Raw genomic sequence first — 25,020 nt, 5'->3', positions numbered from 1 at the left:
GGAGAGAGAAATATCAGTTTGTTGTTCCGCTTATTCATGCATTCATTGATTGCTTCTTATGTGTGCCCTGACCAGGGATTGAACCCACAACCTTAGCATATCCAGATGATGCTCTAACCAACTGAACTACCCAGCTAGAGCGATGAGGAGTTCTTTTTTTTTTAAATATATTTTATTGATTTTTTTACAGAGAGGAAGGGAGAGGGTAGAGAGTTAGAAACATCAATGAGAGAGAAACATCGATCAGCTGCCTCCTGCACACGCCCCACCGGGGATGTGCCTGCAACTAAGGTACATGCCTTTGACTGGAATCGAACCTGGAACCGCTCAGTCCACAGTCCGACGCTCTATCCACTGAGCCAAACCAGTCAGGGCGCGATGAGGAGTTCTTAATAGCACTGGAGTATTAAGGGGCCTATCGTTTAGGGGCGGGACCTTGTAAAGCTGGGCCTGAGTGAAGGGGCTTGGAGATGGCGAGGTTCCCCTGGGCTGTGTGGGACCAGAGGTGGAGGAAGGACACGCGGATAGGCGGTAACTGCAGGTTTCCACACCTCCTGTGCGAGGGCACAGGCTTGGGCCCTGGGCCGGGGGAGGCTGTTAGAGACACCGTGACCATCCTAATGCCAGGAGGAAACCCATAGGGCTCCGCCCTGGTGTGCATCCACTCAGCGGGCGGCCAGGGCTCTGGGGGGGACTTTCCTAAAGGAGGTGATGGGGGTGGATGCTGGGGCAACCTCGGTCGGAGATGGAGAACTAGAGCCAAGGTGGGAGGTGTGTGGAAGGGGTTACTAAAGTTAGGGTCCCCTTGAGAGTCGGGACTCAGGGGGAGGGACAAACTTAGGGGCACATGGGAGATGATTAAGCTCCATGTTTCATCACATTTTCACTCTTAGGAGCCCCTCAAATGCAGAAATTAGGAAGGCAGTGGGCTCTGGGCACTTCACCCCATCCTGGGCCCCTCGCTTTGCCCCCGTCCTGACCCAGTGGTGGTGCCTGTGCCCTAGTGTCTTCTTCCCACCTGGGGCGCAGGCCCCCAGGCACCAGCATCACCTGTGAGCCCACGTTGGGTGAGTGAATGAACCAATCAACGAAGATCCCACCTTCCCCATTAGAGCAGCAACCTCTCACTCACTTTCTTTGGAAGCTGGGTCTGCATGTCCTGCTTGGCCTCTGGGGGTGCCAAGTAAACCTCTCCTTTCTTTCATTCATTCATGCACTCACTCATTCATTCACTCACTCAACAAATGTTTACCCTGCCCTCCCCAGTGGTTAATGAGAAAGACCTTGGGAAAGGAGCTTTAGGGGAGACCTTGCTGGGTGCAGCTGTGAGGAGTCAGGGGACCTGTTCCCCTCCCTGGGACAGGAACGGCAGGGAGAGGAGCTTCCTGAGCAGTGAGAAACCTGTTTCGGCCTCCAAGAGCCAACAGGTTTAGCACGCTGAAAGCTAGCATGCCTCCTGAGCTGGGGAGCTCCTCTCCCAGCTTCCCCTCTTCCGTGCTGAGGAGGGGTACAGACACCACACAGAAACGGGTTTCTGTAAAGCCACTGGCACCACCTAACTAGAAAACTCTCGTTTACAGAAGAGGAGGATGAAGCCAACTGCTTACCAAAGAGCCGCCGAGGGATGTGACAGTGGCAGGGCCTGACTGGACCAAGCCCTGTCACCTTCCAGGCACCGGGACCGAGAGGAACCCTGGCCCAGGAAGCCCTAGGAGAGGGGCTGCTATGTCCTCGGCACAGGGCTGCCCTCTTGGCCTTCAGCAAAAGCCAGAGGCAGGGGGCAGGGCCTCCTGGCAGCCTTCTTCCCAGCACCTTTCTGCTCTCACATCAGGACCTGGGCATTCCCAGCATCTCTTCTATCACAAGGCTTTTTCTGGCTTCACTCTTCACTTTGAATAAATTAAAAGCAGAATCATCAACAGTCTGGCTGGCCCTCCCACCCCGACAAGACACAAACGGGGCGGATTCAGGGCACTGCGCACACATTTCTGGGGATCGGCAAATGGTGCACCTCCCCATGCAGTTTCTGACATTCAGCCCCTCACAGGACTTGCCTGGGAGCATGACTGGCCCCAACCATCAGGACTGCCCAGAGGTCTCGGTCTGTCACCCCCAGGGCAGGGGCAGCCTGGGAGCCAGAGCGGGCTGTCCTGCTCCCCCATTGGGCAGGTCCTGGCCATGGGGACAATGACCTCCGCGGAGCGTGTGGAGTCACACCTGGCGCCAAGAACACCACTGGACCCCACGGCATCTAAAATTCATACAAACATTTATTCTGTCCCTGCCTGGGGGTTGGGCATTGGGGAGGGGGCTGTGGGCTTTGACAGCCAGCTCCCAGAGAGGCGGGACTCGGATGGGAAGTGTTCAGATGCCAGAGCCCTGGGGGCTGGCTCAGTTCCTGGAGGTCAGGGAGTCCCGGTGGGTTGAGGGGGACCAATTCCCACCCAACCAGGCCCAGGCTAGGCTGGACTCTGGGGTCCTGGTGGCTGTGGCAGCACCAGTTGATTGCTCCCCCTACCCCACTCCCATCCCCCAGGAAGGAAAGCAGCACCAGGGTCTTGCTCCTCCAGGTGGGGGGAAGACAACTTTGCAAGTCATCAGGTTTAAATTAAAAATAATAAAAATAACATACAAAATAAAAAAAGACAACCCCTGTCCAAACAAACCCATGACAAGACTGCCTGGCCCACTGGACACTCCGGCAGGTGAGGGGGGAGGAACAAGTGGTCAGCCTACAGGGTCACTGCTAGGGACACAAGCAGGGCCCGGTGGGTGGTCCAGCCTCCACTGTCAGCAGCAGCAGGCTCCAGAAAAGAGCAATCTGGGCAGACGCAGGGCAGGCACAAGGGGCTACACAGGGCCTGGGCTCTAGGTAGGTCCGAGCTGGGTCTGGGTGCCACGTGGCTCCTCCTGTGCTCTCCTCTTTCGCATCTTGGTGACGTGGACAGGGTTAGCTCTCGAGATTTATTGCACTGTTTGGAAGAGGCCTGGGGCTAGAGGGTGTGCCAGGGGCAGTGGGAGGCAGGAGCAGGAGGGCGGGCGGGGGCGGGCGGCAGTCACCGCTTGGTCTTGGCATCTTCTCGAATCTTCCAGATCACCAGGTGCATGCAGGCGCTGGCATCCTCGCTGGAGCTGTGCCCATCCACTGTGGGGTGGGGGTCGGGGGCAGGTCAGAATGAGCCAGCCCTGGGGCCCCACTGAGCTCCCACCAACCCCTCTCCAGCCCGCCCCGCCCCACTGTTCACCATTGTCCTGAATGATCTGTCTGAGGTAGTCGGCCATGAGATTCCGAAGGGAGCGCTTGTAGGGGAGGCCCAGGCGGTGCGGGAAGAGCACAGACGTGTCCACCACGGTGCTGTGGATGACCTGTGGGACGGCAAGCCTGTCAGGGACTTCAGCGTCTAGGGCCCCGGAGGGCTGGGCTGCAAAGGCATCCAGGGCTTATGAGGATTTCAGAGTGTCTGTCTGGTTACTGACCCACAGCCCCACCCGCCCTCTGAGGCCAGAGCCTGGGGGGCAGGATACCTTCAAGGCCAGCAGGTCGCTCTCCAGGCTGTGTCCGATGAGGATGGTATCAGCATTGAACATACTCAGCAAGACGGCCTGGACATCCCGGAGCGAGATACTTGTGTCCGCAAGGTCAGCCTCAGTCACTCCCGAAAACCTGGGGCAGGAGGGGCAGGGACCTTAGGGTGAATGGGAGGACACCAGGGGTCCCCAACCTAGGAGCTGGGTTAAGGTCAGGGAGACTGGATCCTAGTGGGGTGTAGGGTTATCCCCCTGGGATCCCAAGCCCTTGAGGGTCAGACCATACCTTGTGTTATAGTCCACAATCTCATTGTCCGGCTTGACGAAGGTGTCGTAAACAACCTGCATGTCGGTGTCCACCACTGTGACCCGTGTCAGCTCCAGGCCATACGTGGTATAGGACTGCAGGCCAGAGGACACTGTTCAGACATGCCCCATGGCCCGCCTTCCTCCCCGGGCACCCGGCCAGACAACCCAGCCCAGTGCTCACAACCCAGGCTGCCCCTGGTTCCTGAGCCCTGCAGCAGAGGTGCTGGCCCCAGGCCACAGGACCTTCTGGGGCCTACCTAGGGGTCAGAGCAGGTGTGAACCAGGCGCCTGTCTCAAAACCTGCATTGTGTGCACGAAATCTGCACATCTGAGTGCAGAGGGCACCTTGAATAAGGCTGTCCAGAGCCTGTGGTGTGTGCTGGGGTCAGGTAAGAGCATCTACTTGGTAACGGAGAAAAGCCCTTTCTGAGCAGATGCTGGTAAGGCTGTGAGTGAGCCTTAGAGTTACAGACACAGCGTGATCCACAGGGAGGAGGACCTAATTAACAATTAGGTTCACAGCTCTTCATCTGCTCTTTATCCTGAAATCTGCACTGGCCCAAAGCTTCAAGCAGAGATGCTGGGACAGCCCCACAGAGTAGCAAGACCCCTGCACCCTATAAGGGCCATGAGTCCTTAGCAAGGGCCTGTGGTCAGCCAGACGACTCACCATTTCACAGTCAAGGGCATAGATTCCGGGGTGAGCATCTTCTGGAAGCTCTTTATCAAAGGTCTTCATGAACCCCTCAAGGTTTTCCTTGCGGCCGTCCTGCACGTGTTGCTGAGAGGAGGAATGTGAGGGTGGCAGGCTCAGAGGGTGGGAAGAAAAGCCAACGAGGCTGGGTTCTTGGGGCCAGGCTTGTGCATGGACTGAACTCCCCTTTCCAAGGCGGATGAACCAAAGGACAGGAAGAGGGCAGCTGAAGGTAACCTGCTCCAACCAGGACAGGGTGGGGGTTCCTGGGAAAGGAAGTATCACGCAGGGCCCGGGAGACCTACCTTGGCAACCTGGCAGCCAGTGGAGCCGATGGCGGCCGAGCAGCACATGTACTGAGTCTCCCAGCCTCCAGCCACTGAGGGAGAGACAGAGGTCAGTGGCAGTGCCCCCACGCCTCCTGCAGGTAGTTGCTGACACCCATTTTGCCTGAGCTGGCAGGGGCTTCCCAGGAGAGGGGACCCCAGCCCGTGAGGCCAAGGATTCCAGCCCTACTCCTGGGGGCAGCGGGCTCTCCAGGGGAGGATTTGGGATAGGCACAGCTCCTCACCCCGCAAGGGCCCTTTCTCAGATTGGCAATGAGTACACATGCAGTGTGGGTTCCCTTGGGGCATGACTAAGGGAATGCTGTGCCCCAGGGAACCCTCCATGTGTCCCCAGAGGTGGGTCTGCAGGCAGACCTGTGCGTCCCTGCGGGGGAGAACCCAGTAACATTGGCCATTAAGTGAAACCAGCAGCTGCAGGACAGGACAAACCCTTTGTTCCCAGACGCCCACGTATTTCTACAAGCGCCTATGTATCAAGAAAGGGCAAAGGGGGGGGACAAGGTTGTGGGGAGGCCTTCTTTTATCTGTGTTTAAATGTTGTGACAGAAAGGTATTTACATTACTTTTGTCATCAAGTACAACAAAGGGAAACTAAAAAGGGTTTGAGGCGGTCAGAAGGGAGGGGGCCAAGTTGGGATCTCACCTCGATTCCGGCGGAGCCGCCCCCAATGGTAGTAACATTCTTCATCACGCACACAGCGGCCCGAAGGGGACACGAGGTACTCAGTGCCACAGCGACAGCAGACCCTGCAGGAGGCTGTGGGGTGCAGAGAGGTAGACAGGAGGGAGAAGGAGGAGTCAGGCCAGCCCCCGTGGCCTGAACCTCTGTGTCTGCGCCCACTGACCATACTGTTCCCTCTGCCCAGATGGACTTCCCTGTGTGCCCGCCGAGAAGCACAGTGGCAAGAGACAACTCACAGTCTTTGGGCAGCTTCTCCTCAGCAGTGAAGATGACAGCGCCCCCCGGCCGCTTGGGGTGTGGGAAGGGGTAGCCGTTCTCCTTAAGCTGGTCCTCGGTGAGCAGGTACTCTTTGAGGCGGTCGTACAGGGCAGCCCCTGCAGATGACCGAGGATAGGCAATCAGCCCACAATGAGGTTAGGGATAGCCAAGGGTTAGGCCGTGGGTGGAAGGGAGGGGTGGCGGTGGGGGGCAGGCGCTGACCCCAGGCTCTGGAGGAGCCAGGTTTACCTTTCAGATCCTCCACACGGGGGCTGCTCGGGCGGTTGAGTGAGAAGCTGGTCTTGGCAGCCAACTTGCCCCCCAGCACCGCCTCATGGGACACAACCCTCCGGCCACTAGTTTCTGGAAAGGGGGAGAGGAAGGGTGAACTAGGCTCGACTCCCTCATCCTTCCCAAGAGCTCCCCTACTTCCTCTTCTGTTTCCTGGACAGCTCCCTACCACCTAGAGACAGGGGAGGCCCAACCCCATGTGACCCTGGGCCAATTACCCCACCCCCACATGAACTCAGGACCAGCAGGCCTTATGCTGCCTGGAAGCCCCTGTCTTCCCTCCATCTCCCCCCGGGTGGGGGTTTTCACCCTCCTAGGGAAAGAGATATAATGGCCATTTCGAACAGGAGGTGTGGGTGGGGGGAAGGGAGGACAGCAGAGAACAGAGGAGGGAAGCACCCATTGATGGCTTAATGCGCCCTGGAGAGGCATCGCGAACGTCTTCCCGGGTTAATGCACAGAGCAGGCAGGCGAGCTTTGAAGAGGCAGCCCCATTAGCAGGCGGGAGGCCCTCGCTGGAGAGATCCCGCTTTCAGAGGAGCAGGGTGGTTAAGAGCGCGAAGAGGCTGTTCTGAGGGCATGGGGCCAATGCCAGCTTAGACAGAGCCTGACAGCCGGGACCTTTTGTCTGAAAATCTTCGCACTCAGAGCAGCAGAAAGGCCGCCGGGAGGGTCCCTACCACCCTCTGCAGGAGCCTCAGGGCCTGGATCTTCGGGATGCAGCACCTAAGCTGCCCTACCCTGCCCAACTTACTGCTAAGACCAGGCACAGTGCTGGGGACCAGGCCCCGCAGCTTCTTGAGGGTGTTCACAGCAACATTCAGGTAAATGTTCTTGCTGGGGCTTCGGTCGTAGGCCACCTTCTCCTCATTCAGCGCCTACACACGACACCATTCAGTCCCGGACACCCCGACAGAGGGTCCCAGCCCCCCTGCCCAGGACCTGGCCCTACACCCCCAGGGTCACCCACCTTCTCTATGGCTTCCTGGTTGGAGGAGCAGAACTTGAGACACTCCTCAATGAACAGGTTGAGGTATCGTTGGCGGATGACGGTGGGGACTTTGCCCCCAAACTCTTTCGGGATAATAGGCTTCTTTAAACTCTGGAGGGAACATGGAAACAGCGAGGGTGGCACGCCCTGCTTGGCCCTCTGACACACTTCTTGGAACGCCCTCCACACAGAGTAGAGCCTGCTGGAATCTGGGCCTTAGTGACCACAGGGGTCATCATGGTCTGGCTGGTGCCAAGAGATGACCACACCAGTGTTGACAAAGCGGGGGAGGGCTCATGGCAACTCTGTCTTCTCTCTCTTCTCAATGTTTCTGTGAACCAAAACTACTCTAAAAAGTGAGAGGCTGTGAATTAAAGAGAAAACAAGGAAACAGGAAGACTGTGATGCTGGGTGCATCATGAGTGGGGTGCCCTGGCTCCTGCTGGAGAGGCAGTTACCTGTAAAGATGGGCTGTGTGCCACGCGCTTGGGGGTAACGGTGCTGGTGGTCTTGGACGCCATGCCTGACAGCGTGCGCGTCTTTAGGAGCTGGCTGCCCAGCTCGAGGCCATTGGGAGGCTGGCTGCTGCTGGCCGGGAGGGTCCTCTTGGTACCTGTGGAGGCTGGTGTGGGACAGGGGATGTGAGTGCAGGAAGACAGCGCACCCATCACCGAGCTGCAGAGCACTAGGCAGCTGCGATCATTCAGCATCAGCAGGATGTGCATCTCAGAGCACAGGGGGAAGAGCAAGGGATGGGAACAGGGGCTATGGAAGGACATTAGGTTCTATCTGTTTTGGGGCAAGTCCATCGAGAAGGGGGACACAAAAATGGGGCTGTGAAGACCGGCAGGGTGGTCCGGTGAGTGGCTGGGGGCATGGGGAGCCTCTGCCACATGTTCCGGCCCCTGACTCCAAAGCATTGACGTCTGAGAGAGGAAAGGCCCTGGTTCCTGGACTGGGGACCAGAGGGTCTGGGACACCCCAGCCTGGTCATTGTGACCCAGCCGGCCTGTCTGCTGCTGCCTCTGTGTTCTTCTCTCCCTTTGATGAGGTCACAAACCAGACAGTCTCCCGCCCCAGGTAGGGCAGTGTGGCCAGGGAAGGTGCATCCCTGAGTGTATGGGCAGGGGACCTCTGACCAGCTCTGAGCCTGGGCTCAGCCCTGATAAAGGAACAGGAGCAGACGAGGAGACCAAGGCGCTGAATGGAGGGCCCAGGTCCCTGGCTCCTGGGAATCCTATGCCAAGGTTGGCCTTGTAGGCCACGTGGGAAGAAAGGGAGGAACATGCACTTTTCAGCTTTTAGGCTCATGCAGATGTAGAATTTCCTGCAGTGCAAGTGCATAGCACTGGGTGAGTCTCCCAAAACTCTAGGAGAACCATCTAAGGCTCAGCAGAGCCAGGTAGTGTCTAGGAATGCTGGCTGCCACAGTGGTGACTATGGATGGCTGAGTGCAAGTTTATGAAATTGTACACATCTCAGAGTGCAATCTCCATTCCCTGGCCTAAACCATTGCTAAAAACCCATAACCATACCTATCACTGTCAAGTTCTAACTCAGGCGCTCTGGGGAGGGAGGGATCAGAATCTGGGCACACCAGGGAAAACCAGGGGAGGCTGTAGATGCCAGTACCTGCAGGACCACCACATGGAACCTGACTGCCCACTCAGCTGGCTATCCAAGGGGGTCTTTAAACCAGCAGCAAGGACACCCCGGAGTGGGGCAGACCTGTGGGCTGGGAGGCCGAGCCTGCATCTGAAGAGCTTCCAGGTGGCTCCCACAGCCTGACCTGCCACATTTCCTCAGCTCCGGTACCACCACAGAGACACTCCCACTGAGTGTGCAGGCCCACTCTCAGACAAGGCCCAGTGGAGAAAAGTGCCCCTCAGAGAAGAACGAGGAACAAATACAGCACCCAGCCCCTCTCCCAGATCAGCTGGCTCAGTTCAATTAGGGCCTGAGACCTTGGATTACATCCCCAGGCCAGCTCCCCCTTCCTAGCACCACTGTCTGGAGCCCAGTGCCCACATTCAGACCAGCCCCCGCCAGGCCACAGGCCTCCAATACCTCAGGAACATGGGGGAGGCAGGGACACAAAGACCAGGCAAGGACAGAGTGGGAGGGCCACAGGGTGACCTCTGGGTCAGGGGCTTGGGAAGGAGGCGGGAGGCCAGTGCTGAGGAGGCTTGGGTCTGGCAGACAGACACCCCCCAGACTCTCCAAAGCCAGCCCCCCAAAGCCAGGAGAGGCCCAAAGCCACTGGGCACTGTGCCAGGCCTGCCCTAGGCTCCTGCTAACAGTCAGGAGACTTTCTCCCATTTTATAGACAAGCACATTGAGGCCAGGCCAGACCCTACTCAAGGCCACCACTGTAGGTACACTGGGAGCCTCGCCTCCCGAGACCCCTGCCCTGGGACTCACCTGCAGCCAGGCAGGGGTTGGGGACGTGGGCAATCCTCCTCTTCTCTCCGGGAACTGAGATGTGGATGGAGGTCGGCTTCTCGGCCGGCTGCTGGGCAGCCTGGAGCCAGCTGGCTGACTCCTTCTGAGCCTGCTGAGCTCGCCGGTAACATACTTCCTGGGCGGTGGGGAACCGGGTGGGGGGGGCCAGGCCTCTCCTCACGGGCTCTGACTGGGTGATGAGAAATTCCAGAGCCCAGCTGTATGTGAGGGGCACCCAGAGCAGTCCGCCAAGGGCAATAGGCTGATGGTAGAGCCACTGGCAGGGAGGCAGGGGCTCCAGGGTAGGGGCTAGGCAGGATGCACCCAGCTCCGCCTTCAGAGCTTGCAGATGCCCTGGAGGAAACCAGCTCCGCACTGTGGCCCTTTGGGGGGCTGGAACACACATTGCTCCACTTCTGGGTGCCAGCATGGTCCTGTTCTCCTGGTCTCTGGTGCCTAAGAGCCTAGGCTGTGCCCTCACCCCTGATAACAGGCACTGGCAAGTGGAAATCCCTGCCTCTGATTAGATTGACACACTAAGCCAATCCTACTTGACTGATCTTCTCTAGACTAGCTTTCAGAATCCCAGGGCTCCTGGGATCAGATTGACAGACTGATCCAACCCTACTTAATCTGATCTTCTCTGGACTGGCTTCCAGAATCCCAAGGCTCCCTCAGGACTGAATCAACAGGAGGGAGCTCCGAGTCCAGAGCGTGGGGCCCATCCTCTGCTCAGCCCTCCCTGTGCCAGGTAACTGAGTACCCCACAGTGACCTGACAACCACTCCTGTCTCTGGGCCAAGGGGAGGAAGCCGAGGCTCAGAGAGGTTTGGCCACTTGCCCAAGATCACACAGCACAATTCGGAGCAAGACAGGGACCAGGCACTGTGACCCTGTGGGAGGGCTCACCTGCATCTCTCTCCCCTGCTCTGGACCCTGCTCCCCACAGCATGGAGCACAACTCAGATTGGATGTGGGTCCCAGGCACTTCTCTGCCAGGACACATAAGCCCATTGACCTTGTTCTGCAGACAGGAGATCCTTTCGCTGGAGTCCTGCCAGCCTCCACCCAGGACCCCAGTGCAGACCCTTACCTCCTTGCCTTGCTTGGTGAGATGAGAGATCCTCCTCTTCTGCCCAGGGAACAGAGTGGTCAGACCCAATTGTTCCTTGTCCTCCACCTTCTCTTCTTTGGGGGGCTGGAATACATGTTCATCACTCATAAGGTTCTCTCCCTGGCCTCACTACCCATACCTACACAGCCAGCCTGAGGGTCAAGGGTGTGATTCCTAGGCTAACATAGGGAGTAGGGTGGGAAGGGTGGGTCCTCACCCAGCCCTACCTTACAGCTCAGGAAACAAACTCAATGCCTCCCAGCCAAGGACCCTGGGTGCCAGCCCAGTCCTGAGCAAACTTCCCATGCCTTACTGGGAATGAGTCTGCAGATATGCCCAGCAGACCAACTGCTTCCTGCTCCCCTCCCTCCTCCGCCCATCTGTCTGCCGACCCTGCCCAGGACAGGGTTCAGAAACATAGGAACCAAGGGGATGAAATCAGATGGCAATGCCTCAGAGGGCTGTGAAGAGGACAATACTAAGGGAACAAGGAGCCAGAGGTCAGACGCTGAGGCCCCACACAGAAGCTGAAGGTTTCTACGCAGGGGCTGATCTATCCTGCTGTTTCGCCCAGCCGAGTGGCTCAATGGTTGAGCAATGATCTATGAACCTGGAGGTCACAGTTCGATTCCCAGTCAGGGCATATGCTCGGATTGTGGGCTCAATCCCCAGTGTGGGGTGTGCAGAAGGCAGCCGATCAATGTTTCTCTCTTATCACTGATGTTTCTATCTCTCTCCCCTCCTCTCTGAAATCAATGAAAAATATATTTAAAATAAATAAATAAAATAAAGCAAGCTCCCTCTGGTGGCTGATATGGGAACATGGGATGAACAGATTGGGGCTGGCAAAGGTTTGGGAGGGAGGGGAGAGGGAAGAGAGAAGAGATGAGGATGAGAAGGGGTCAGGGAAGAGGGAGACAGGGTAGAGGGGACGAGAGAGAAAGTAGTGAAAGAAGGGGGAGGGACTGCAGGAAGAGGGTCTGGAAGGAGGAGGAAAGGGGGTAGGGAAGGGAGAAAGAAACGGAAGAGGGAGAGGGGGTTGGCAGTGCCCCACTGCTGGATGCTCTTAGACGCTGTCACAGAAGCCCCACCGGGTAAGCCAGAACTCTGCCAGAGGGCCATAAGTCAGTGTTCTCTTTCTAGACAGGGATCAGGGGGACAGCAAGCAGCCACGAGGGTCCCTTAATTTTGGACGAGTTAAGAAGCCATCTCCACCTCTGCACTGAGATTCCAGTCACAGGGAGACTCTAAGGACAGAGTGCCAGCAGCCTTCCTGAGCCCAGCCCAGACCCTCACCTGCCGAGCCTTCCGGCCCCTGTCCTCCATCTTGACACAGGTGGATTCGTTGAAAATGCGCAGGCACTCCTCCATGGGGTCAGAGTCAAAGTCGACCTCCTTCTCCAGGGCAGAGTAATCCACATCTTTGCCTGCCCCCAAGGAGGAAGAGGAGGAGGAGGAAGAGGATGTGGAGGAGGAGGATGTGGAGGAGGATGATGAGAACAAGAGGGAGGCTGGGCAAGGCGAGGGGTGAGGGGAGGCCTTGAGGCGCTTGTGCGGCCCCCGCGTGGCTGAGAGGCCCAGGCTAGAGTCCGAGTCCGAGTCCGAGTCCGAGCTGGAGCTGAGGTTGGGGAGGGCAGAGGGACACGGTCCAGGTGCCGTGGGCCCTGGGTCCTCATCCTCACTCTCATCCCCAAAGAGGTCTGCATGGCTCAGGGTCCGCCTCTGTAGCTTGGGAGCCTGGGAGGTGCCCTCATCCAGCGAGTGGGCCTTCCGCTCCACCAGCTTCCCAGATGGGGTTTTCCCCCCCGTCCTGTCTGGCAGCTGGGAGGCATCCCCGCCAGTGGGGCTGGGGCTTGGCTGCAGCCGAAGCTGGTCAGTCCGGCCTTTCCCTGAGCTGACCACTGAGGTGGCCAGAGATGGCTTTTTCTTGGTCCCTTGGGGCCTCTCTGCCCTGCGCTGGGGGATGCTGGCCTGTGAGACCCTCTTGTCCACACAGGGCTTCACAGCTGGCCTCTTGTGCTCTCCATCCTTACTCCTGTCTGTTTTCTGAACACCATCCCTGGGGCCAGGGGCCGGTGGCACCCCACTTTTCCTCTTCTTGGATCTTCCCTTCTTGTGGCTGCTGCATTCTTTCGAGGCCCTGGCTGGGGAGGAGACAGGCTTGGCCAGGCATGCCCCCTTAGGGTCCTTGGGAGGCTGCCCAAGGTCCCCCACATCATACTGCACAGCTATCTCCTTGGTCTCCCGAAGGCCGCCCTCCTCGGGCTCCTGGCCCTCCCTGGAGCCTGGCTTGCCAGGACCCTTGCTCTCAGCTCCTGCCTGGGCCCTCAGGGGGGTGGCAGTGGCAGGCCTGTCCCCCGGAGCTACAGTAGTATCATCATCTGAGTCAGAGAATCTGGCATCGCAGCCACCAAAGGGGTCGCAGGGCTTCTTGAGGGCGGGTGTGTAGGGCTCACTGTTGGCACGGGAGCCCCGGGGTCGTTTAGGGGCCCGGCTATCCTTGGAGCTGGCCCTGCTGAGCAGCCGAGCGGAGAAGTTGGACAGTGGGTCATACTCCAGGTCAGTGGACGGCTTGGAGTCATCCACCACATACTTGCTGCTGGAGACTGGGCGGCTGTACCGTCTGGGCTGGCTCACGGCCTTGGGGACGTACTCCAGAGCACCACTGCCCCCTCCGCCACGGCCCTGAGCAGGGTCCAGAGAAGCCAGCAAGTACTTGCTGCCCAGCTCAGTAGGAGCGGCCAGTGGGGTGGGCTGGTAGCTAGCATTGGGGCTTAACAGGCTTCGGCCACCAGGGTTGTAATCAAAGGACAGTGGGAAGGCATCCTCATCCAAGCTGGTGGCAGGGCCATGGGGTGCCAGGGTTGGGACCTCAGCAGAGACGTGCTCGCGGGCTGTCTCCAGGAGCTCCTGGTACCGCCGCTGCTCTATCTCCACCTCAGAGCGCACGGCCTCGATGGCCTGGTTGACCAGCTCCAGCTCCAGGATGTCTGAGTGGGGCTCGTCCCCTCTGCCCAGGATGCCATTTTCTCTCTGTGCCGGGAGCTTGGGCAGCTCAGGGTTGTACGGGTCATAACCAAGCCCTGAAACAGGAAGAGGGAGGAAACAGCGGTGAGCAGGCTGTGAAGTAGCAGCCACATGAGGTAGCAACCAGCCACTGCCTTGACCCAGATAACTGGCCTTCCAGAACCTAGCAAGGGCTAGGCTTCCAGCAGACCCCATTGAGGCTCAGCCTGCACAAGGATTCCAGAGCGCTCCTCCATCCAGGCCCTACCTTGCAGAGGCTGGTAAGTGGGGTGAGAGGTATAGAACCCTGGCCCCAGAGACAGCCACAAGGTTAAGAGACTGTCATGGCCTCTGGGACAACAACTGGAATGGGGTGGAGACTTGACAGAGAAGATCCAGAAGCCGGGTGAAATGGTGATGAGATTCCCTACACGGTAGCTACCCCCACACTGCTTCCTGCATCTGGGAGTTGGAAGAATGATGAAGGGGGCCTGACATCCAGGTAGGTCGGAGGGCACAAAGATGCTTGACAGGGTGGGATGGGAGTGTGTCCAGAGCTCCCTGACTCAGGGCTGAGGGTGGGAGGGGAGCAAAAACCAACAGGGTCTGAGGCAGGCAAGACTCTGTCCCACACATCCTCCTGCAGGGCTGTGTCTGTACAAGTGAGGAAATGGAGACCACCACTAAGGAGCACTATGGACAAGGGACGCCCACACACTTTTAATGGAAAACAAGAGGCAGAAGGCAATCAATGGGGTGACCCCAAGGGTGTAAAAAGGAAAAAGTACATGCTAGAGTTCAGCACAACCCCAGGGCCAACAGTGTTGGCACAAACCTCAGGACTCACTTATCGACAGAGGCACAGACATCTTCAATGAAATATGAGCAAATACAGCACATTGCAAGAAAGGAGTAATGTACATATTCAAATATACCAATCTACCATAAGTATTCCAGAGTTTACAGTGTTCATCACTAGAAATTCTATCAGATATAATTCTCAAGCATCGCTAAAGAAAAAGCCAATAGAGTTGATGCCCTGTGGTTGGAGAATGACAACTGATTCTCCCAGAGCCAGCCCTGCCCATCCATGGACTTAGACTGTGAGGCCGAGTGTGGACCTCTGGCCTCCAGGACTGGCAGAGAATCCATCTGTGCTGTGGAAGGTACTCAGGGTGTGGTGACTTGCCAAAGCAGCCCCAGGAAACTCATGCAGCCTCATTTAGGGAGAAGTCCATGCGGCTGGCTGCCCACAGGTGACAAGCTTTGCAGGGGACAGTGGCTGGGCCTGGGCTGCCTTTGGGGAGGGGATGAGGGAGGAATTCATTGTAGATGTGTAATCTGGCTTTTAACTTGCGTTCCATTTTTGAAATTATATTCAGAAAGGTGAAAGGAACCATGTACCTATGCTTCAGCTGACGGAGGACAGGCCAGGTCTGGGGGGTGGGAGATGGGAGGTAAAAGGACACAGGACTAGATGCCAGTGACAGAACAAGTTCCAAAGTCCCAGGGGCTCTCCTTGTGGGGTGTTCACAGGAGATGCCACTTAATACCTCCCTATCACAGTGGAGAACGCTGGGGTGTAAGGATTCGGGGTCAAGACTCATAATCCTGCCCTAGCTGGTTTGGCTCAGTGGATAAAGCGTCAGCCTGTGGATTGAAGGGTCCCGGGTTCGATTCCAGTCAAGGGCACATGCCCAGGTTTCGGGCTCGATCCCCAGTGGTGGGCGTGCAGGAGGCAGCCAATCAATGGTTCTCTCTTATAATTGATGTTTCTATATCTTTCTTCCTCTCCCTTCCTCTCTGAAATCAATAAAAATATATTTAAAAAGGAAAGAAGGAAGGAAGGAAGGAAGGAAGGAAGGAAGGAAGGAAGGAAGGAAGGAAGGAAGGAAGGAAAAAGACTCACAATCTTTCTACTTCCAGTGAGGGACAGGGTAAAGGGACCATCCTGAGGGAAGGCTAGAGACCCCAGGAGTGGGATTGAAGCTGCCCTCCCAGCCCACCCTAAACCCGGGAGGGGTCCCTAAGCACCAACGGCAGACCGACCCCAGCCCAGCACCAACTGCATAAACAGACTACAGCCAATGTTCCCTCCCTCCCCCAAGTCCTGGCTGCCAGCAGAGTGCAGGAGCCCAGGCCAAGGCCACCAGCCAAGAGCTGGGGTCACTTACTGGGCATTTCCACAGAGGGATCTGTCAGGTTGCGCTAGTCTCTGGGGGTCTCCAGCTCAGGTCACCTCGCTCCCTAACCTCCCTCCTTCAATTAAGACGGCTCCTGCCCTCCTTGTGGGGAATGGAAGCAAGGGCCCACCGAATGGGAAGTCCTTCCTCTCCCAGGACAGGTTGGCAGGACCAATGGATGAGGGTCAGGAGCCAAGCAAAACCATTCCACAAAGGGTTCTCCAAGGTCAGGTCAGAATGCAGAGCCTGGGGATTTTCAGCCACTTTGGATTTGAACCAAAAGGGTTTCCCCCAGGAGCCTATGCTTTGGAAGCCAGGTGGAGGCAGCACTGTGCCTGGAAGCAGGGGAGAAGGGTGGGGACCCTGCAAAGTTCCTGAGACCATCTGGTCTCACTGGCTCAGCTGGACTGGAGGCAGAGCTCCGGCTTTCTCAATGGGAGCCTGTACTGGCATGTTTCCTAAGGGCCATTACACCTGCTCCACCCCTCCTGTTCCCAGGAAGCCCCTGAACTTGCTTGCAAGGTAGGAAGGGTAGCGCACTGGGGGGTCTGAGCCACTCACTCTGAAGGGATGCAGCTCCTCGCCTAAGGTGGGGCATTCTCAGACCCAGGTAGAAGCTGCCTCCCTGCTCCACCCACTGCACCAAAGAGCAAAAGAAACCGCCCAAGGCAGGCTTGGGTCAAGCTCCTGATCCTGCCCTTCTGGGGCCTCAGTCTCTCCCCCCCCCCCCCCCCCCCTGTACCATAAGGCTATTGTAACCAGCCTGAAGAACTCTAGACAGGCCTGGGAGCTTCCAGCACACAGGCCAAGGGTTTTGCTGTAGGCCTGAGGCCAGAGCTCAGCCTCTGAGGCAGGCACCTCCCCCAAGCTGCCCCAAGGTTATCTGAGGGTTGGTGAGGGATAAAATACAGAAGGTACTTGTTCATGACATCTAGCCCCCTGCCCCACCTGCCTTGGAGGGCCAGGTCCCTCGGGGCACCTGTCAGAACTGGAGAAGCTCCCAAGAAAACGTTTGCCAGCTGCCTGATGCCCTGGGGGCCTTGCCAGCCCACTGGTGGGGGCAGTCAGAAGGCAACTCAACAGGTGACCTTGAGGGTGGGAAGGGCCAGAGGCACCTTGGAAGAGGTCCTCCAATTATTGGGGATTAATTTGGGTGGAAGACAAAATCTCTCCTTTGAGGGTTCACACCAGTAAGCATGCCTCCAGTAAACAAGATTAATTGGGCTGTTGTTCAGAAAAGGGAGCAATCTGGGAATGACTAGCAAAAAACCCAAAAGCCTGGCTGAAGGAGTTACACTCCATGAGAAGTCAGAGCCCAGACCTGGTTCCTGCCCCTACTCCAGGGCGAGGGAGGGGCTGGCTGCTCCCTGGCTCCTGGAACATCCGTGAGGTGGAGAGCCTGCCTGGGGGTCACCTGAGAGATGTCCCTTGGGAAGGCCCCTCACTGGGTCAGGGAGGAAGAGGGGGAGCCGAGGCCTCTTCCAGCCCCCACAGCTCACCGTCCCCTTGTGTTTGGCTCTGTGCACCCAGCACCACACACCCATAGGATCTGGCCCAGCTGAAGGAGAGAGCGATGTGGCTCCCCTCCTGGCTCCAGCACCAGGGTGCTCCCTTAGTGACCTTGTCCCCTCTCAGACTCTCTGACCCTCAGTTTCTGGGACAGGCGTCTAGCATGGCAGAGATCAGGCCTCTTCCCCCATCTTCTGGGGCGTGGGACACTGAATGGGAAAAATGTACAGGCCGGGGCATGGGTATGGAGGGGGGAAGGTGGGGGGCGGTGTAGAACACCGCTGACCACTGAACCCTGACAGGGTGACCCACAAACAAGTCAGGTACAGGCCTTTCCCAGTCCTGGCGGGCACCTCCAACCCCTCCAGATCTTTCCTCTGCACAAAAACGCTTCCCCGCTCTGGACCTATCCCAGCCTCTGCTCCTCCCTGCTCCCACCACACCCTCCATTCCAGAAAACACAGGCACCCTTCCCTAACTGCTGCACACGGAACCAATGACAAGACACTGAGTGGACTGGTAAGGACCCCACTCGGGGAGGATGTGACCCACTGTCTCTGGCTTCTGAAAGCCCAGCCATCACCCACCCCTTCTCTCCCTAGTCTGCCCAAGGACTGAAGATAAGTGCGGGACTGCACAGCGGTTCCCCCAGCTTCAAACCTGATAAGATGTCAGCAGGGACTCCTCCAACCCAGGTGGCAGTCACAGCCTGTTGATCTGCCCTCCCACCGCCAGCAGAAGTACTGGGGACACCAGGAGAGAGACAGTCCCTGCTGCACAGGAGATAAGCGGGGACACAGGACTAGTCATGGTGGAACTAGACCCTCCTTGAATGGCAGAGGCCTTGAGATGGAGCCAGAAGACCCAGGACATTCAAGGCTGCAGTGGTAGAATAGGTGCAGGGGGGGGGCCAAGGGCTCAGGGTCAGAGTACTCCACACTCGGGGCTTTTCTGGCAAGTGGAATCTGGCAGACGTAGTACCCCCAAAGGCTATCCCCACTGGAGGGCCCCCCAGGTCCTTAGAGGGCTGGCCGCCACTCCTTCCCCACAAACCCAGCCTCTCTGCTCCTGGACCCTCTACTCCTGGACAATGGGCCACTCCAATGGACAGGCCAGGAGCATGAAGCCTAGGGGTGAAGGCACCTGGCGACTCACACATTCTGAACCAGAGGAGAGGCCCCATTTTGCCCATTGTACCCTGGGGAGGGAACATGGAGGCCACCAGGAATGTGCTCCCAGGTATACATGGGGGACATCCAAGACATGCCCCTGCTAAGGCTGGCTGCATCTAGAGGAGCAGGTCTGGGGTCCTTCTTCCCACTTGGCAGGGACCACATACCTGCCTCTGGGGCCGGTAACACTGGAAGAGTTGGGATACTGGTTTGAGGCCCAGACCCTGGACAGCCTCAACTAGCAACCCTCAGCTCTAGGGAAACAGTGGAAGGCCAGGGCCTCAGTGCAGCTGGCACCACACAGCCAGCTCCAGGTGAAGGAAGAGGGCCCGGCCAGACCTGGGACCACCACAAAACCCACTCTGTATCCCCTGAGCCACCCTGGCATCAGTCATTACACTGGCTGCCAGACCACCCTGCTCCCCAAATCTGGATCCCGGGTCCAGGCTGCCCTTGAAACACCCACTGCCTGGGGCTTAGCAGCCTGGATCCTAACGACAGGCTATGCTTCAAAATATGCAAAATACATGACAGCATAAAAACTCAAGGAAAGAGCCGGAGGGGTGGGCCGCAAGGGCAGACAGGCACCCTGGGGTGGGTGAAAGGTATCCTTTTCTCCTTCTAACGTGTCCGTGACAGCACGCATCACTTCAGCGAGCCCAATAAAGAAAGCTTCAAAACAGAGTGCCCCCACTCTTTCTGGTCCCGGTGCATCTCCAATTCCCCAAACACATGGGACACGTGGGCTTTCTTTCCAATGGGTGATTCTGGGGTCACCTCCTCTACAGTGCAGGCCCCCAGGAGCGCCCGCCCCAACAGTGACCTGGCAACTCCAAGCACCTTCACATGTTCTGCGTGAAGACGGGAAAGCACATCCTAGTCAGGGGAGACGGAGGCTGCACTCCCATAGGCAGTCACAGGACGTGGGGCCAAGACGAGTGGGGTGCCAGCTGCATCCCCTAAGAAAGAGTCCACACACAGGGGTTACACATGAGCACAGTGGCTTTTATTACTTGACTCTGCAGGCAGGTGCTGGGGAGGGGGGAACAGGGCTGGCTCCTGAAACAGAGCCCACACCCCTGCTCTGTGAAGGCCCTCTTGGGCTACGCTCCCACAGGAGGGGACACCAGTCTCTCCAGACAAGCAACTGTGATGTGTGACTGCCAAGTAGGTGGGGACAGAACTGGCCTCTAGGACACAGAGGGACAAGTATCACCAGGATGTGCCTGGAGTGAATGTGGTCCAGGGCCCTCCAGACACACCCTCCCATCACCTTCCAGGCCCTGCCTCCTCTATCCAGCAGCTCAACACACTGACCCCCTGACCAGTACAAATGTCTGCAAAGGTCTGTGGGATGAATGACTGAATGGAATACCAGCCAAGAGCCACAGCTCCTCAATGCCTGCGGCATGTCCATTCCTGAGGACACAGGCCTCTGTTGTGATCAGAAGATAGTTCCTTCAGGACAGACAGTTACCAGCAGCCACACAGCAAAATTAACTGGCTCTGAGTCCCCCCATCTCCCCACCTTTGGGGCGGAGTAGCTGGACCGCGGTGGCACTCCCAGGGCCTGTGCTAGAAAAGGACAAGTTACAAGTCAGTGTGTCAATGGAGCCCCCTGCCAGGACTGTTAGGGATGGGAGTGGTGCTGGGGGACAGCCGCTCCTCCCCCTTTTACGCTCCTCCAAACCACAGAGCATAAGAACATCCCAGGTCTGCCAAAACCGATTTGGCTCAGTGGATAGAGCATCAGCCTGCAGACTGAAAGGTCCCGGGTTCGATTCCGGTCAAGGGCATGTACCTTGGTTGCGGGCACATCCCCGGTGGGGGGTGTGCAAGAGGCAGCTGATCGATGTTTCTCTCTCATCGATGTTTCTAACTCTCTATCCCTCTCCCTTCCTCTCTGTAAAAAATCAATAAAATATATTTAAAAAAAAAAAAAAAGAACATCCCAGGTCTCCCAGTGTACTGTTTCCTTGTCTAGAATCCTGGATTGCTGCCTGCCTCCCAACCTGCTTACCAGGTAATACTCGTACTCATCCTTCAAGGCCCAGCTCAGTAACCACATGCATAGGGACACATGCCCAACTTCCCTACAATCCCACCTGCCAAGTGCTCTCTCTCTGGATCCCAGCCCACATCTGTTATGCTGGACACGCCCCCTTTGCTTTCAAAGCCTGGTTCATAGATACTAGTGAATTCACACAGACCTGGGGGAGCCCTTTTGGAGGTCCCTTGGGCCAGCTCCTGATCTTACAGATGACCTGCAAGTGTGGGTCCAGGCCAAGGCCACAGCTTGCGAAATGACCAAGTCCCACCCATCAGCTTCCCATCCTATTCTCCTTCAGCAACCAAAGCAGCAAGCAGAAAAGCAGTTCCCCCATGAATGCCTTCAATCCTGCCTGCTACCTGAGGCTCTGCTGACAGGCACTCCACAGAGCTGTCCCCAGAAAACCTAGTGCCCAGAAGCCACAGGACCAATCTCCCCCAAACTGCCTGCATACGTGCCTGCTTCCTCAAATGATGCAGGCTGACCCCTGCAGGGACTCCCGAGGACCTGGCCATCACAGAGGAGGAAGGTGGCCAGGAAACACCTCCATGAATCAGTCAGAGTCTGCCCAGACTGGCCCCTCCGTTCCCACTTTTCATTTCTTTCTGTGTTCCATTCTCTGTCGTAAATCAGACCACACCAGCCAGGCTCCACCTGCTGCACATGTGCAGCTCAAAGAATAACAAATCCAACTCCGGAGCACCCACCACTCAGGTTAAAAAACATCTGACGGAAATTATTTTGTAAAGGGGATTCTGAGGTGGGGTGGGGGTGGAGGAAGACCAAAAAGCAGGAGAAAGGGTTTCTGCAGCGGCTCAGGAGTATCAGACAGAGAGGATGCGGCGCTGCTTTTGTTGAGATCTAGTTTGCAGAAAAGATACCTGAGGCAAATAACACTAACCAGTGGGAAGCCAGGCTGGCCCCTCCGTCTGGGTTTTTGCACAATAGAAAGTGAAGCCAAAATGTCTTCACTTGGGTGCCACACCCAAGCCCCCCCCGCCCCCCCTCCTGACAGCAGTGGTCCCCAACCCCATCCAGGGTTCTTGAGCTCCTGTGCCTTTAGCCTCTGGGCCTAAGGAGCTAAGGGAGGTGGTGCTTTTCAGGGTCTGCCATCCCTATAGGCCTTGGCTAGCTCCCCCATCACATTCCCAAAATATATAACAGGTCAGTGCTGGGACACTGATCACATTGATACCACAGGCACTTGGGGTTGGTAAACCTGTGTGTGTAGGGAAAGGGGCCATCCTGGGCACTGTGGGGGGTTGGGGAGCATCCTTGGCCCCCACCCACTCAATGCTAGCAGCACCCAGTCATGACAATCACAGATGTGCCCAGACATTGCCCAGTGTCCCCTCGGCGGAGGCGGAGGGGGGAGGGGGAATTGACTCGTTCAGGTACTGCCCAGGTAACATGCACACTCTACATGACACATCCATGTCCCTCCTAGTGCAGCCACCTTCCCTGGCCCCTCCACAAATCCCACCTACTCACCACACACTTCTGACAAGCCTGTGCCCAGAGTCTCACTGCTCTACGGATCAACACTAAGCAAAGAATCCCAAAATACACACGCCTGGATCGGGCAAGAGGCAGGTCTTTACAGATCCTAGGCCACCTGGAGGGGCCACCTCGGGAAACAAAATCCCACTTAATCAGCGTGGCAGGATCACAACTTTGGTAAAAAGACACAATGCCTTTTGTTTCTAAGGCTGGGAGGACAAAGAGCAAGCTGGCCCTTGTCTTTTGATTTTTCAGTACTCACCAATGTTATTGAAATGAACATTACTCTGAGTCTTGGGGAAAAAAACTGATTGAATGGAGAAACTGGGGTTCATTTTACCAGTGATACAGGTAGTGTGAGACGTGAACTCAGTGCTGGCGACAAGTACAAAAAGGACGGCTTTGACAACCCACAGCACCTTCACTTCTACTCCCATCTTTGCAGAAACATCAGGAACAACAGAACCACCCACCCTGTGCAGCAGAGAAGGCTCCTCCTCTGGGAGGCCTCAAGCTTCAATCCCAGGAACCTGGTGGCCCCAGCTCCCTGGGGGGCTGGAGCCAGGCGTGCACGCACAGCTTCCAGGGAGGAACACAGAGATAAAAGTGGCCTCAGCGAGAAAAGAAAGAACCTATGGCCAGAGGTTATTAATGTCTCTGCTCAAATCTCACACCTCCTGACCTACAAGCAGCCCTGCCAGATCCCTCGCAGCTCTCACCAAACTCTGCCATGACAGTGACAATCGCCACGATGATATCTAAAGAGAAGCAAGTCCATTAACATTCTCTGCTCAACCCAAAGCAGGACATTCCTTGGAAGCCTGCCCCCCCCCCGCCCCCCCCCCCACCGCTCCCGTTCTTGTCAAGTGGTTTTGACTTATTCCCTGTACAGTTTCGTCTGACAACGCGGCTGCACACAGAGTAGGTGCTCTTAATGAGGGCGCAGCCGGGGAATCAGTGCGGAAATAAACAAGGACTGCCACAACACGTGAGGTCCAGGGAAGCGGTGGGGATGGTCCCCGCTCCCCAGGAGCTCAGACGCTAATTAGGGCAGGAGTCCAGGGCCTGCCAACCGGTGTCCGCTCGCTCGCTTCCCGAGCCCCGCGTTATCTCACTCCACCCTCGCGACACCCCTAGGAGGGCATGTTCTCCCATTGTTTACATTTTATACTTCGTGTAAACAGAGGCTTACAGAGGTCCCGCTACTTGTACCGGGCCCCGAGGTGGGTGGTCCCGGTGCTGGCTGGAGGAACGTTGCCCGCAAGAGTGTGGGGAGGGGGCTGGGCTGCAACTGGGGGGCCGGGGGAGCACCTGCGATGGAGTTCAGGCCCGGGCCGGGAAGCCTAGCCCGCGGCGGACGAGCGGGCGGGCATTACCTGCTGCGGAGGGCGCCGCTCCGCCGCCGCCGGGAGCGCCCGGGCCCCGGGCCCCGCGGTGCCGGAAGTGGCAGTAGGGCCGCCGGCAAGGACCCCCGGGCGCCCCAGACCAATAGGGACAGTCGATGGCCCGGAAGAAGCCGGTGGAGCGTAGCATGGTCCGTCCCGTGGGGAGGCCCCAGCCCGGAGCCGCCCACGTCCCCGGGCCCCTCACTGGCGTCGCGGTCGCCTCCGCCCGCGCTTCACAGACCCCGACGCCGCCATCTTGCTCCGAGGCCCCCAGAGGCCCCCGGACGCTGCCGTAAAGCTCCGGGGAAGAGGCTGTCCACAGCGTGCCCGATCAGAAACTCCTGATCTCGCGGAATCGAGGCGGGTCGTAAGCCCCTGGGTCGAGACAAGCAGGCGCGAGAGATGGGGTGGAGGGTGCAGACTGTTCTGCCTGAGGCCTCCGGGAGCCTCGCCGGCGCCGCCACCCGGTCTTCAGCGGCGGCAGTAACGCCATCTTGAGCCCAAGGTCCCTTCGGCGTCTGAGCTGTCCACGGCGCGCCTGACGAGAAAAGCCCCCCTATGGCTCATTTGCGTTTAATTTGCGTCATTAGCATGTTCTTCTAAAGCGCCCTCTGCTGGAAAAGATGAGTCCTACACCTAGCAACCCCAGTGCTTCAGTTACTCCTCGCTCTAACCCTCACCTCCGCCCTGGTATACAGTTGGTTCGCAGCAGTGCTTAATTTCTCCCACCTGTATTCATGTCAGCACTCTAATCCCCAGGCCCAGAGGAGTCCTGTTTTCATTCATTAATTTTTCCACCAAATACTGAGCACCTGCTCTATGCCAGCTGTTATAGATGCTATGCTGAACCGTATTTTGTTTAGCCGTTAATCCGATGATGGACATTTGGGTTGTTTCCACCTTTGTCTATTGGGAAGTGTGCTGCTGTGAACACAGGGGTGGGTATATTTGATTATCACTTTGTTTCAGTACTAGTGTTTTAAATGATGTAAACTTGTTGCCCGTGTTTAGAACTTGGAGAGATGTCACATAAAAACTGCATTCCCCACCCTCTCTATGAACCGTTGGCTACCCTGGGCCCACCAGATGGCAGTTGCCAAGCAGCCCCTGTGAACAGGGTGGGGAGGTCTGTGCAGGTCCCCTCTCTCCCAGCCCACCTCTCTCCTTACTTCAGCTAACTGGCCTTGTGGGCATTTGAGCTTGAGACCCCTCACCCAGGGGTCTCTCACACCTCTCCACCACCAACAGAAGGGTTGAGTGGAGTCCTGACAATGCTAGTGAGTGCTCACACTCATAAGTGCTCCATTCATCCTTAAGGGCCTTGGCCATTCATTCCACAAATGTTTACCGAGTATCTACTCCATGCCAGACACAGTGCTAGAAAATCGGTGAACAAAGCAGAGACCCCCTACTCTGATGGAGGAAGACAGACATAGGAAATAAGTAAATGAGATAGCATGATACAAGGCAGAAGGTGCTGGATTGGGGGGAGTAGAACAGGGTAGGGCTGGGAAAAGAAGTGATCCGCATAGTCCTATGGGGAAAGTGGGATTTGAGCA

General features: G+C 57.2%; 1 protein-coding gene across 1 annotated transcript; it reads right to left on the bottom strand.

Annotated features, from left to right (window-relative positions):
* Positions 1 to 2,252: 2,252 nt before the first annotated feature.
* On the bottom strand, positions 2,253 to 23,719 carry REXO1 (RNA exonuclease 1 homolog). The gene is made up of 16 exons (XM_054717542.1): positions 23,453 to 23,719; positions 11,953 to 13,739; positions 10,636 to 10,740; positions 9,522 to 9,732; positions 7,559 to 7,722; positions 7,080 to 7,211; positions 6,864 to 6,987; positions 6,068 to 6,181; positions 5,797 to 5,934; positions 5,522 to 5,635; positions 4,837 to 4,910; positions 4,508 to 4,618; positions 3,815 to 3,930; positions 3,526 to 3,664; positions 3,246 to 3,366; positions 2,253 to 3,145 (listed from the first exon to the last, which is right to left on the bottom strand). Exons 1-16 carry the CDS (start codon positions 23,607 to 23,609, stop codon positions 3,057 to 3,059), a joined length of 3,696 nt encoding a protein of 1,231 aa, XP_054573517.1. The 5' UTR covers positions 23,610 to 23,719; the 3' UTR covers positions 2,253 to 3,056.
* Between the last annotated feature and the right edge of the window lie 1,301 nt (positions 23,720 to 25,020).

This window comes from Eptesicus fuscus, chromosome 6 (assembly GCF_027574615.1).
Source record: "Eptesicus fuscus isolate TK198812 chromosome 6, DD_ASM_mEF_20220401, whole genome shotgun sequence".
Lineage (NCBI taxonomy): Eukaryota > Metazoa > Chordata > Mammalia > Chiroptera > Vespertilionidae > Eptesicus > Eptesicus fuscus.
This window is presented reverse-complemented; position numbering and strand designations above follow the sequence as displayed.